Genomic DNA, 12614 nt, shown 5'->3' on the forward strand with positions numbered 1-12614 from the left:
GGTCTGCGGGCCGGGGGCTTGCGGGGAGGACCCGCTCTGGGGGATCGCGGGCCGGGGGCTGGCGGGGAGGACGCGGGCTGGGCGTCTGCGGGCCGGGGGCTGGCGGGGAGGACCCGCTCTGGGGGCTCGCGGGCTGGGGGTCTGCGGGCCGGGGGCTTGCGGGGAGGACCCGCTCTGGGGGCTCTCGGGCTGGGGGTCTGCGGGCCGGGGGCTGGCGGGGAGGACGCGGGCTGGGCGTCTGCGGGCCGGGGCTGGCGGGGAGGACCCGCTCTGGCGGCTCGCGGGCCGGAGGCTTGGCGGGCCAGACCCGAGTTGTGGGGTTCGGTCGGGGGTTGGCTCGCGGGCCGGGATGCAGGTTGGATCCCACCAACAAGCCTAAATTCCGATCGGCGACTGGCCGTCCTGCCTTGAAGTCCCAGCCCCCTGTGTCCGCATAGCTTCTTAAAGGCCGTGTTTTATTCCCTATCCGGTACTTCAGTGTTGGTTTTAGCGAGAAGCCAGGGTGGTTCAGGTTGAATCGTGTGGTCCTCAGATTTAAACCATTCTGTCCGTGGGGACCGTTAGGCCATCCTTGGGAGGAAGGAAAGGATGAAGGGGGTTGCTCGTGGTACGGGGCTCAGGTCCACCCACCTCTTTAGTGTAAGATAAGCAGCTTAAGAAATGGTATCGGCAGGTAGTAGGGTTTTTTTTTTTTTTTTAAGTTCAGGTTCCACTTGTACTAGCCGGTCATTCCAAACAGAGCTGGAAATTGATTTGTGGGTTAAGGAAAATACAAGCAGAGGGACACCCTCCCAGTCCATGCAGGGCTCCTGAGAAGGCGCTTGCCCTCCGCCCTGCGCCTGCAGTTTGTGGATCTGCAGACCCTCCTTTGCATTTCAGAGAGCCGGGCCCAGACTGTAAGGGCGCTGCTCACTTGCACAGCCAAGTGGGCGGCAGCTTTGGGGTCTTGCCTCAGGAGGGCCGCTACCCAGGCCTTGTTCTCCCGGCCCCTTGGAGTGATCCCCAGGGCCCGGGAGAAGCCCGCTGACCCATGACCTTTGTATTCTCTGAAGCAGAAGTTCAGTAAGCAAAAGGAGCATGTAAATAAGCTTTGGAGAGGGCCGTTCAAATATTTGGGAGTGAATTTTTCAGCTCATTAGGACTGTTAAATCCTTCTATTCAGAAAAATCTAGTGAACTGCTGATTATCTTTCTTGTTCCTTACCATGATTTTACTGGGCAAGACATAGTCTCATGCTGTGTGTAACCAGCCACTTTTTAAAAGTTCTGTAAGCTCTTTAAAATTCTACATCGACTGATTTTCTTTGAAACAGATAAACACATTAAGGGTTTAAATTTTCTGTCTCTTCTGTAAGATACGGTTGTATGGACTCTTTGCCTTAGGATCGTCCTTTTTCTAATTATCAAGCTACTTCCCCAGCACTGTATCTTACTCACAGCCTGGGATTTAGTCTCTGCAGTGGTTCTGAGTCCTCCTGAGGGGGGCTCAGATCTCCGTTCCTTGACTGACCCCAAACTGCTGAGTCATTGGCCATACAAAATTGCCAGCTTCTGAGTTAAAAGATTTGTTCCTGTGTTTTGTGTATTCTATAAAAAGATGGTTACATACTGAGTGGAAATTCGCGTGGAGGCTCCTCTGGGCCCTTCTGGAGTGTACGTGCTGCAGGGCACTGGCTCGGCCCCAGCCCTCGTGGGTGGAGTCGCTTGCGTCACCCCACGTGGGGCCGGACAGCTGCCCTGAGAAATGTGAATCCGGGCCTGGTTCCTGGCTGAGGCAGTGCTTGTCCCGTCTGTCCTGATTTGATTACCTCTTGTTTATGTTTGAACCAAGTACTGAGCAAGCCCGGGTGAGCCCAGCCTGCAGACAACATCCTCCCTGAGGAGGCAAGAGCAGAACTGGTCCCTTTTTGCCCCCTGGTCCATTCTGTTTGAGCTGTTGTCTAGCAGGATACTGTGTGTGCTTTTCTATCCCCCTTAGACCTACACCTGCCTCGGTCCGGGTGGGAGAGGGAGCTGTGTGCCGATGGTGTCCGTACCACAGGGAGGGGCTTGCACCACTGACTTCCCGCGGGACCCCTGAGCATGAAGCCGAGCTGCTCGTGAGTGCCAGCCTTCAGTAAGGTGCCCGCCGCTTTGCTTCGAGACCGCCCCCTCCCCTCCATGCTTTCTCTGCAGCCAGCCCCACGGTTTGGTTGTTGCAGGCAGCCCACCGTGGGCAGAGGTGTCTGAAGAGAAAAACTGAATTTCTTTTGAAGGGAAATTGGAGGATCGAGAAGTTGGACAGTGAAGGGGTTTCAGCCACCTAGATCCTAGCCCAACCCAACCCTCACATCTCACAGATGGTCACTGTGCGGCCCAGAGGCTAAGTGGAAAAGAGGGGAGGCGACCTGTACGATGAAGGGCCAGTGGGATGCCGGGAGCCTGAATGACAACATCTCTGACGGCCGGGGCCTGGTGCACCTCCCGAACCACCGGTGGAGGAAAAACCACCCCGTTGGGAACCGGGGTCCTGAGTGCTCCACCCTGTTTCGACACTGAAGTTCAAAGTTATGGGTTCATCAGGTCTCTCTTGTTCCTGTCTCACCTAACTTGAGAAGCTTTTGTTATTATTTTCTAAAACACTGTTTTATTTACTTATAAATAACGATTGTGTTTATAGAAAGCTTTTAGCACCTGCAATTTCGTAAATAAAACCCACCTCTCCCAGGGAAGAAGCCCGCTCCGGAACCAGCACCCCTCTGTTGACTTTCATCCTGCTGTCCGGAAGTTTCTTGGGATGCCTGCCGCTCCCCTCATCAGTGCTCTCTCCCACCCTGGCTGCCCAACATCGCCATTACAACTTTTTCAAAACATCCATGGGCTGGGATTCTGCATCAGCATTCCAGACCAGAATTTTCAGAGCGCTGGGCGGGCCTTCTCCACACCCGCCAGGGCCACGCAGTGGGTTGTGGCCTTCCTTGTGGGGCTGGAGACAAACACTTGCCTGGATGTGGAGCAGGCGCTGGGGCCAGGGAAGTCGCTGTCCTCTGTCACAGGGGAGGCAGGAGCTGTGCTGGGCACTTCGTGTCTAACTTGTGGAGAGATGGGACGTGGCCTTGCTCTGTGGGGGGGGAGACAGCATGGAGAGGGACGTGAAGTTAGGAAGGAGGGCTTGCCTTGGGTCTGTAACACCACGGTCTATTTCTTTGATTATACCAAGTTACTTGATAAGTTGTGATTCTGAGGAAGCTTTCTGAGGTCGCAAAGCCACCTTAATCCCCACCTTTCCATCCCCACCTTTATTGCTTAAAAAGATGAGTGATTTTAACGCTCGCGTGATGTAGTTGGAGGAATAGCCAGCCCTGTGTTCCCTTGCCAGGAAGTACGCTTCCTGCTCAGTTGTTGCAGGTTAATAATAAAACACTCGTCCTGGTAAATCATTCTTGGAATACAGCTTTTGGACTCAAAGCTATAGACAGTCCAGAATGGGATTTTTTACTTTCTCAGGATGCTTAGGGCTTTTTAGGATGTGATTTTTAAAAAACATGAATTTGTCTCATTGGAGTCTTAAGTTGGCTCTTGTGATGTAACAGAAAATACGTACCTGCATCTCATAGTGTTACATGTTAATTATATGTTTATTTTTTAATTTTTTTGAAGATTTTATTTGTAAGTAATCTTTACACCCAGCACGAAGTGTGAACTCAACAACCCCGAGATCAAGAGTTGCACACACTGACTGAGCCCCTAGGTGTTCCAGTTACATCTGCTTAAAAAAAATGTTCGTATGTGATCTTTTTCCCTTCTTGGCACAGAGCTCCAAAAACCCTTGGAATTTCTTGAGTGATACTAGTGGGTTATTGATCAAGAGCCCCTTTTGTGAGGGGCCCCTTTGGAACACGGTGTCTGGTAGTGAGGTGACTTGGGGGGTGGGGTAAGAGGGCGGACAGCCCCCTCAAGGGATGGGAGGGGCTGGAGATGGGTTAGAAGACCTTCACACAGCAAGGGTCAGTTGCGCTGAACGAGCCGCCTTCCTCAGCCGGTCCTGCGGGGCTTCCCCAGTGGGCTCTTCCTGAGTCGTATTCTGTCTGGTAACGGGTAGGTGGACGTAAAGTGCCCTCCTGAGTTCTGTGAGTCGTCCTAGGGAGTTACCGCCCCGGCCAGGTGTCGTAGGGCCCCTGACGGGTGGTCTGCAGCGGGAGCGTGAGGGGCCCGGACAGCCGCGTCAGCTGCTCGAGAGCCGCCGTGCGCTGGGACTGCGTGTGCGGACCCGCTCCGGCTTGGGTGCTGGGGGGACTGAACCCCTGCACGACGCCCCCCCATTGCGTGTCACAAGTGGAGCCAGGCCCGGCGTCTGGGTGACAGGTGGAGCCTAGGAGGGTGGAACCGTGCCGAGCTGGTCTCCTAGCTGGCCCAGTGGCCCCGGACTCCGCGCCAGAGCTTTCATCATGATGCCTCGGGGCCGGGTGGCACCGGAGGTGGTGGGTGGTGGTGGAGAGCCGGGCGCCGTGTCAGGGACGCTGGGGTGTGGGACGCCTGAGGCCCCTGCAGCCGCTGCGTGCCGCGGGGGTGCAGCCCGGGCCTCCTCGTGCGGGCCGGGCCAGCGTGAAGCACTTGAGACGCGAAGGAGAGAAGTCTTGTGCTAACCAGAGAGCTTGTGTGATCGTTTTGTTAGCTAACTGGGAGGCTGAGGGAAGCTGAGGGGCAGGGTCTTTGATTTGCTTTTTTCTGATGGTGACCTATGCAAGCAACAACCGAGGGCAGGTCAGGACTCTGAAGAGATGCCCGCTTGGCGTGCTGGGAAGCTGGAGGCCTGCTGGTGCTTCGGCCCACGTGGTGGAGCGGAGTGGGGGGCTCCGTCCCTGCTGCCTGCGCAGTGTTGGAGATCGCGTGGTGGTGTGCAGGGCCGTGCTGGTGTCCGCAGAGGGGCAGTTCTGGGTCATGATAGTTGTAAGACAGTTAGCTACGAACATGGCTCATTGCGTGTCTCTGGTCTCTGCATTTCTGTCCGTATAGGCCGCCTTCCCCCTGCCCGTCCCGCCGTAGGCCACCAGAGTGGCCTCTAACAGATGGAGCTGGAAATACATAGACCTGTGACAAAAACAGAAACTGTCTGTCTTGTGCTCGGAAACAGACCTGCACACGTCGCCAGCTTGATTACTGACAGGAAGTGCACGGCACGGGGGCGGGCAAGGGCAGTCTGGTCAGTGAGCGCGGGCAGCTGGCTGTCAGCAGGGAAAACCTCACCCGTTTGGGACCACGTGCACAGACTGAACCCAGGCTCATTAAACCCAGATCTGCGTGAGGGTCCCCACCAGACAGGTCTCCGTGGCTACAGAGTAGGAAGAAATAGAAACTGAATTAAAATCGAAGACTTCTATTAGAACATGACCTTAAACCTGAAAAGGCAAGCCACAGGGAAAGTTACTTGCAGCATGTTCAGATGAAGAAAGGCTTGTGTCTTGAATATTGAACTCCTACAGAAAGAGTAAGATTTTTGAACAGCTAGGGGCGCCTGGGTGGCTCAGTCGTTAAGCGTCTGCCTTCGGCTCAGGTCATGGTCCCAGGGTCCTGGGATCGAGCCCCGCATCAGGCTCCCTGCTCCGCGGGAAGCCTGCTTCTCCCTCTCCCACTCCCGCTGCTTGTGTTCCCTCTCTCGCTGTATCTCTCTCTGTCAAATAAATAAAAAAAAATCTTAAAAAAAAAAAAAAAAGATTTTTGAACAGCTAATTTATTAGTTCTTTCAGAGAGTGCGTGGAGGGGCAGAGCGAGAGCGAGAATCTCAGGGAGACTCTCCGCTGAGCATGGAGCCTGACACAGGGCTCGATCTAAGGACCCTGAGATTATGACCTGAGCCCAAACCAAGAGTGGACGCTCAACCGACTGAGCCACCCAGGCGCCCCTTGAACAGCTAATTTAAAAAGATGCTGTCCAAATGGCCAGTAAACATAGGAAAAGATGGCCAGTTCCATTGGAACTCAGAGAAATGTAAAGTAAACCACACAAGACACCGTCACAGAATGGCTAAATTTAAAGACGGGTTTATTGGGAGGACCATACCTTGGTTCAGCTGTGTCAGAGGGCAGGCCTTTCCTAGTACCACTGAATCTACGCGTGCTACTATTTTTGGCTGCAGTCCTGCTCCTGGGTCTGTTGACAGAAACGAGAGTGTGGCCACCATGAAACATGAGCAGTTATGGGGGCGCCGGGGTGGCCCACTTGGCTAGGCGTCTGACTCTTGGTTTCAGCTCAGGTCATGGTCAGGGTCCCTCCGGGTGCACGCTGTCTCTGTCTCGCAAATAAATCAGCCTTAAAAAAACCTACCAGCAGTCGGAAGCACCAGTGGTTGCTGCCACGTACCTAACGGACGGACAGCTGGTGGCGGAGCCGTCCGGTGCATGCTGGGCCGCAGCCCCAACACGCGGTGTGCTCGTCCACGAGCACTTGGCGGGCCCCCAAGTCCAGCCCCATCGGGCGTTGCGGTTGGATCCCACCCCCCAGCTGTGCCAAGCCTGCTGCTGGCAGTGCGCTCGGGATGTCTGCGTGTAGGGTCGCATCCACCCTTCGGGACGGGCCAGGACTGTTCCTGAGCCTCCCACCTGTCGGCCTCCCCAGACGCAGGCACAGCCGGCGGCTGCTGCTCCCCAACCAGTCCTTGCCGGGCCCCTGACTGGGCTGCTGACGTGTGTGTGAGGGGGGGTCCCTCTCCTAGCAAGCAGGCTTCCGCCGTGCAGCACGGTGCGCCCAGGGCAGTGTTGAGGTCGGGCGGTGGGCTAGCCAGAGAGCAGCCTCGCTGAAGACGCAGGCTTCACTTGGGGGGCGTGGTGGTGGGTCGGGGGCGGTAGGTGCTAGGTTCTATTTTGGTAAGCAGATGATCTGGTGCCAAGACAGCTCTCTGAATCCACAAAATCTGGGTAGAAGCAGTTTGGGATGGATAGCAATTGTCAATTTTTAGTTCAAGTAAGAAGGCTGACTTCTTCCTGTGAAGATGTGGCTAATTGAATACGTGGGGAATGGCTTGTTCCGGTCAGTCACGGTCAGTGAGAAATTACCTTTGTTCTAGGCAGAGTGCGTTCTTCTGGCTTCGGAGGGAAGTAAATACAGAATAGCACAGACGAGTTTTGTGGGGCCTCAGGATCAGAATGTGACGCTGGTGTGGAAATAAGTGGATAAGAGATAGTATAAACCTTTAAAAAAACTTAAATCTCTTAAGCTCTTGTTGATGCCCTTTTTCTTCTAGAAGTTGAGTGGGAGAAAAGCATTGCGGTCTGTTAGACTCTGCTGGCCCAGCAGGTTACCAGGCACCACCTGTCTGGTGTCCAGGAATGGCAGGAGACCTGCAGAGGAGTGTCTGGGTGCCAGGGGCCGGCCTTGGGTCCCTGGGAGGGTGAGGCCAGGCTAGCCACTGGGATGCACCTGCCGGAGATGGGCGCCAGGGGTGTGTTTTGGCAAGTTTCAAGGAGTTGGCCTGTTGTGTGTCCCCGGCGCTTCTTAGACATGGAAGGGCGGGCTGGTTGTCTGTCAGGACTAGGCTCCGCAGTGGGCAGAAAATCCCAACGGTGCCCTTCTGTGTCTCCATCAGGCTCCTGGGTGGAATTGCACTTCAGCAATAACGGGAACGGGAGCAGCGTTCCAGCCTCTGTTTCTATTTATAACGGTGACCTGGAAAAAATACTGCTGGATGCCCAGCATGAGTCTGGACGGAGTAGCTCGAAGAGCTCTCACTGTGACAGGTGGGTAAATAAGCACGTCTGTTCCGGTGCTGGTTCATCCTGCATGCGGGCCAAATCCCAGAGTGCCCCCCCCGCCCCCCCGGTTTGCGGGAGCCTGGCCCTCCGGTGGGAGGGATGGGGCCTGGTGTGTGGAAAAGCCGGCGGGGACGTGGCGCGCAGCCAGTCCCCGTGCCTCTGCCCTGGCGCGTCCTGGCGAGCTACAGACGACGGTGCAGCTGAGTCAGAAAGCAAAGGTCAGGTGCCCTCGGGCTGGGCCTCGGAGCTCAGAGCCGGTGAGAAGGGCCTGCCGAGTCCACCCCCCGCCCCCCGGGACTGGCTCCCCTCCGCCCGCCAGGCTTGGCCAAAGGGGAGCAGGGATGGTGGGAGGGGAGACGTGGGTGCTGGCGCCCGTGCCTCCTTGCTGAGGAGCCGGGCCCGGGCCCGGGGGGCCTTCGCTGCTCACGACAAAGCATGTTAACATCCCGTGATTTCTCGCATTCCCTTCTGCGTGCCTACCAGCCCACCTCGCTCACAGACCCCTCAAGACACGACCCGAGCTTCGGAAATAGACACGCACAGCATCGGAGAGAAAAACAGCTCTCAGGTGGGCTGCGGCAGGTGCCGGTCTGCCCACATGGTGAACGTGGCCGGTGGGACTGAGGAGGGAAAAGTGTGTTTTTTGTACGGGGGTCTCTTGGCTTTTTCTAAAGCTGTGGGGTGGGGGCATCCCCCCCGCAGGCCTCACTGAGCTGAGCACAGCAAGTACGGGCTCCGCTTAGCACGTGTTGCGGGGCCTGCAGCCCGGACGGGCCCCCGTGGCCGGTGGGGAGGGTCCCTGGGAGCCACTTTGTGGCCGGTCTCCGTCTTGGCTAGCGGTCGGCGGTGAGTGGGTTCTGGAGAGCCTGGCGTGACGCACGGAGCCCCTCGGGGGCTCTGCCAAGTGTGGGGGTGGCGTGGACACGCTGCAGTTGGCTGCCAGAGCCTCTGGCTTGCTAATGGCGCTTGCGTGGCTCAGTGTTAGGAGCAGACTGGCCACTTACTCAGTCGGAGGCCACCGTCCTACCACGTGCTCAAATGCTTCCTGGGTCTTACACGCCGGGGCTACGTTCCGTTGTCAGGGAGGCCTGTCTCTGAGAACCTGGGGCCCTCCGGTGCTGGGCTCTGAGGCCCTGGCCCCCCCAGGACCACCGGACCGGCGCACGTTGGGATGCACGGGCCAGGTTTCCTTTGGGTGTTTTCAGTGATGATGAGAACACGAACAGTTGACAACTTCTTTCCCGTATTTAAAAACCGCGTAGGAAGCGAGGTCTTGTGGTTGGTACCACTGATGCGCTGGATCCCTCTGGGCCTCCCTCCCACCCAGGCCCTCCAGGGGCCCCGATGGTAGCTGCAGGGCAGCTGGTTGATTTTGTCTACTGCATTCTAGAGTAGCTTTTGCTGATTTTCAAAAGGAATTACATAATCTGGTTCAGTTTTTTTTTAAATGATTTTATTTATTTGACAGAGACACACAGCGAGAGAGGGAAGACAAGCAGGGGGAGTGGGAGAGGGAGAAGCAGGCTTCCCGCTGACCAGGGAGCAGGGAGCCCGACGCGGGGCTCGATCCCAGGACCCCGGGATCATGACCTGAGCCGAAGGCAGACGCTTAACTGACTGAGCCACCCAGGTGCCCCTGGTTCAGTTTTTTAAATGAAAAAAAAAAAAAAAAACAAAACTACCTGTGATCCTCCTTTTTAAAGTCCCCTATAATTATCGTGTTGTCTTAACGCGTTTTAGTTGTAGCTTGAAAACACAGGTGTGTGAGTTTTCGGTTCTTTCCCTCCCACTGAACACGAAATTGTCCTTTTCCAAAGACTGTGGCTTTGGCTGCCAATCCTGTAGCCACAGACGCATGGGGTCTGCAGATTGTCGTCTAATCTGAAAACCCGCCCCGCGGTCAGCATCTGCGTGTGGACGCCGTGTCCTCACTGCTTCCTTAAGGGACCGTGTCGGCAGCCCCGCGTCTGTCTGGGAAGCAGGGACGTGAGCGGAGGCCACACCGGCCTGGTGATGCGTGTGCGGGGGGACGGGCGGTGCTTGGCGTGGCTGCGCTGAGTGTTCACGGTTCTGTCGTAGTCTGAGGAAGATTACATCGAGAGAAGGAAAGAAGTCGAGAGCATCTTGAAGAAAAACTCAGACTGGATTTGGGATTGGTCAAGTCGGCCGGAAAACATCCCCCCCAAGTGAGTGTCTTCGGTGGCGCGGGGGCTTCCTGGACGAGCAGACGGCTCACTGGCTTGTCTTCCTCCCCAGGGAGCTGCTGTTCAAGCACCCGAAGCGCACGGCCACGCTCAGCATGAGGAACACGAGCGTCATGAAGAAGGGAGGCATCTTCTCCGCGGAGTTCCTGAAAGTCTTCCTCCCGTCCCTGCTGCTCTCTCACCTGCTGGCCATCGGGTTGGGGTGAGTGAGGCCGTGCGTGGCCTGCGCCCCGATAGTCCTGAGTACGGGGAACTTGTCAACCCTTGTTCAGTTACAGATCGTAAGTCAGCTTGGGTAACGTGAGCATGTGGACAAGGCCCAGAATGTGGACCAGACCCTGGGAGGGTGCGGGTCCCCTTGCTGGCCGCACTGAGATCGCATCTGCCTGGTGCTTCCTGGATGCCTGGCTTCCAGTCTGGGTCGTCGCATGTTGGCGCGGACCCCAGGCTCACTTCTTCCGTTCTCGCCCTGTGGACGGATGCTCTAAACTGTCCCTCCCGCTGCAGTTGGCTGGGCTCGGGGACCCGCCACACCTCCCACAGCGCAGCCCCGTTCCAGTCGCAGGGAAGCGAGCCCCAGGCGTCTCTGGCATCTCGTACCGTGGGCCGGGCTTCCCGCAGCCTCTGTCGTGGTGTGTCATGGTGTGCCACGGTGTTGTGTGCGTGCAGCTTGCCGGACAGACCGGATTGTCTTCACGGGCATCTGACGGAGGCTGGCCTCCAGGGCCCCGAGGGAAGCAGGAGGAGACAGCCCTCCGTTTTCCCAGATCCCGTGAATGGGGCTGTTCAAAGTCGTAGGGCAGGTGGGCGCTTCCTGGTCTTGCAAGGTTCCTCCTGGCCCACCAGCCCTGTTCGGGAAGTGAGCGCAAGGCTGCCTTCCCTGCCCCCCACCTTGGAGTCTTGGAGCTTCAGACCCTCGTTCTGGGAACTCTGCCTGGGATGTGGCTTCCCAATGGGCCAGAGGCTCCTGGACGTCAGTGTCCAATGTGAAAGTCCTCCACGGTCCGGGGCCAGACCCTGTCCCCTTTCCTGCTCGGAGTCACCAGCTTTATTCTGGCCCATGTGTCTCAGCCGGGCTTGGAATTTTTTCCAGAACTAGCAAGTTAGGTTCCGTGGGAGCAGGGCCTGGTGCAGGTTCAGTGCCTGGCTTGGGCCTTCATTTCAGGGTAAATTTCTGCAGCCCGCTCCCACCTAGCATCCCTGCCTTTCCCTGCCAGACTCGGAGCTTGCTGGTGGCCCGGACCCGTCAGGGCTGCCTGTGGTGGTTGGAATGAAGTCCACCCCAGCAGGATTTGTGGGCTCTTTTCTGCCCGAGGGCAGGGCTTTGTTACTCCGCCAAGGCTTTGGTGAGGTGGGTGGTGGTGCCCCGTGGCCGGCTCCCCAGCAGCGTGTCACTGCGTGAACGCAGAGTCAGGCTGTGTCATGCGAGCATTTGTGGTGGTTGGTGGCCGCCTCTGTATGGGTATGGAGCACAGCTGGGGTTTTTCGGAATTAGATTATAAAATATGTAATGACAAATCATGAAGCACTTGATAGATTCGTCACAGAGTTCTTAAAAGCGGGTTGAAGGTAGCCAGTCCCGACCACAGAAGCTCTAACCAAGCCCGAGCGGCCCTGTCTCCGCTAACTGCTGATTGCTTTTTCTGTGAAGGATCTACATCGGAAGGCGTCTGACAACTTCCACCAGCACCTTTTGATGAAGCGTTGGAAACCGGCTCTCGCCCTGCAGCGGGGTTTCTGTCGGAGCTGGAGGCGGTGCGGGGCGAGGAGCCGCCTCGGGCTGGGGCAGCTGCGCCACTTGATGGGTCTGTCTGTTCTGTAAATGCTGCGTCCCTAATTGAGTAGAATGGAAGAGTTAAAAAAAAACCATGCCAACTTGTAGTCCTACCTATGGGATCAATTAATAAGCATGTCCTACTGATTAACATCTACTGTAATAATTTGGTAGTAAAATTTGTTTGGATATTATAAATATCGAAGTATAAATAATTTTAACACTAGATATGACGTGTAGTATTTTAACAAAAATTATCTGTAACCAGTTATTCAGTTTAAAATACTTTATATTTGAAAAGACTACGTAAGGGGTTTACCCCAGATGAATTATTCGTGGCCTTACACACTGTCCCAGGAAATACTGTGTTTAAGCGGATGCAGGTCGTCGTCACTGAAGACCGCGCTTAGCTCTGCAGTCGGTCACGCGGCGGAATCCGAGGGGCAGATGCAGACTCAGTCCTGCTCCAGCACGAAGCCGCGGGCCCTGCAGGGTGTTAACAGCTGCCCGGGCAGGTGGTCTTCTGTCCTGGGCACCTGCTAAGTATCTTTCCTCTCTTAGCTCTCTGGATTGCTGAACTTAGTCCTACTCTTTGTGTTCGGTTTTTGTGCTCTTAGAATCAGCTTCATTCTAAGCAAACCTGTGTCTACTTCCAAAGACTGGAAATAGAAAAAAATAAATCTTTGCCAAATCCTTCAGAGATGACTGTAGTCACATATGGTTTAAATGAAATGTCAAAAATCTTTTTGATTAAACCAGGCGTCGGCCTCGTTGTCACCATTACCTATGGGACAGCATATTTTAAAGCCTGCCTCTTGGACATCCTGTGTGTACCCCGTTGTGTTATCTGTTCACGTTTCCATCCTCATTCAGTTGTGTTAAAATAACATTCTAAGTTTTTAAAATTTCC

The 12614-nt window shown here is 55.8% G+C and overlaps 1 protein-coding gene across 1 annotated transcript; it reads left to right on the forward strand.

The window, feature by feature from the left end:
• The first annotated feature begins 2191 nt into the window (after positions 1-2191).
• On the forward strand, positions 2192-12402 carry BNIP3 (BCL2 interacting protein 3). The gene is made up of 6 exons (XM_081823287.1): positions 2192-2561; positions 7561-7711; positions 8210-8294; positions 9806-9912; positions 9983-10132; positions 11582-12402. The coding sequence occupies exons 1-6, from the start codon at positions 2549-2551 to the stop codon at positions 11625-11627; spliced, it is 552 nt and encodes a 183-aa protein (XP_081679413.1). The 5' UTR covers positions 2192-2548; the 3' UTR covers positions 11628-12402.
• The last annotated feature ends 212 nt before the right edge of the window (positions 12403-12614 follow it).

Source organism: Leptonychotes weddellii, chromosome 6, assembly GCF_054177405.1.
Source record: "Leptonychotes weddellii isolate Sample4059 chromosome 6, ASM5417740v2, whole genome shotgun sequence".
Taxonomy (NCBI): Eukaryota; Metazoa; Chordata; class Mammalia; order Carnivora; family Phocidae; genus Leptonychotes; species Leptonychotes weddellii.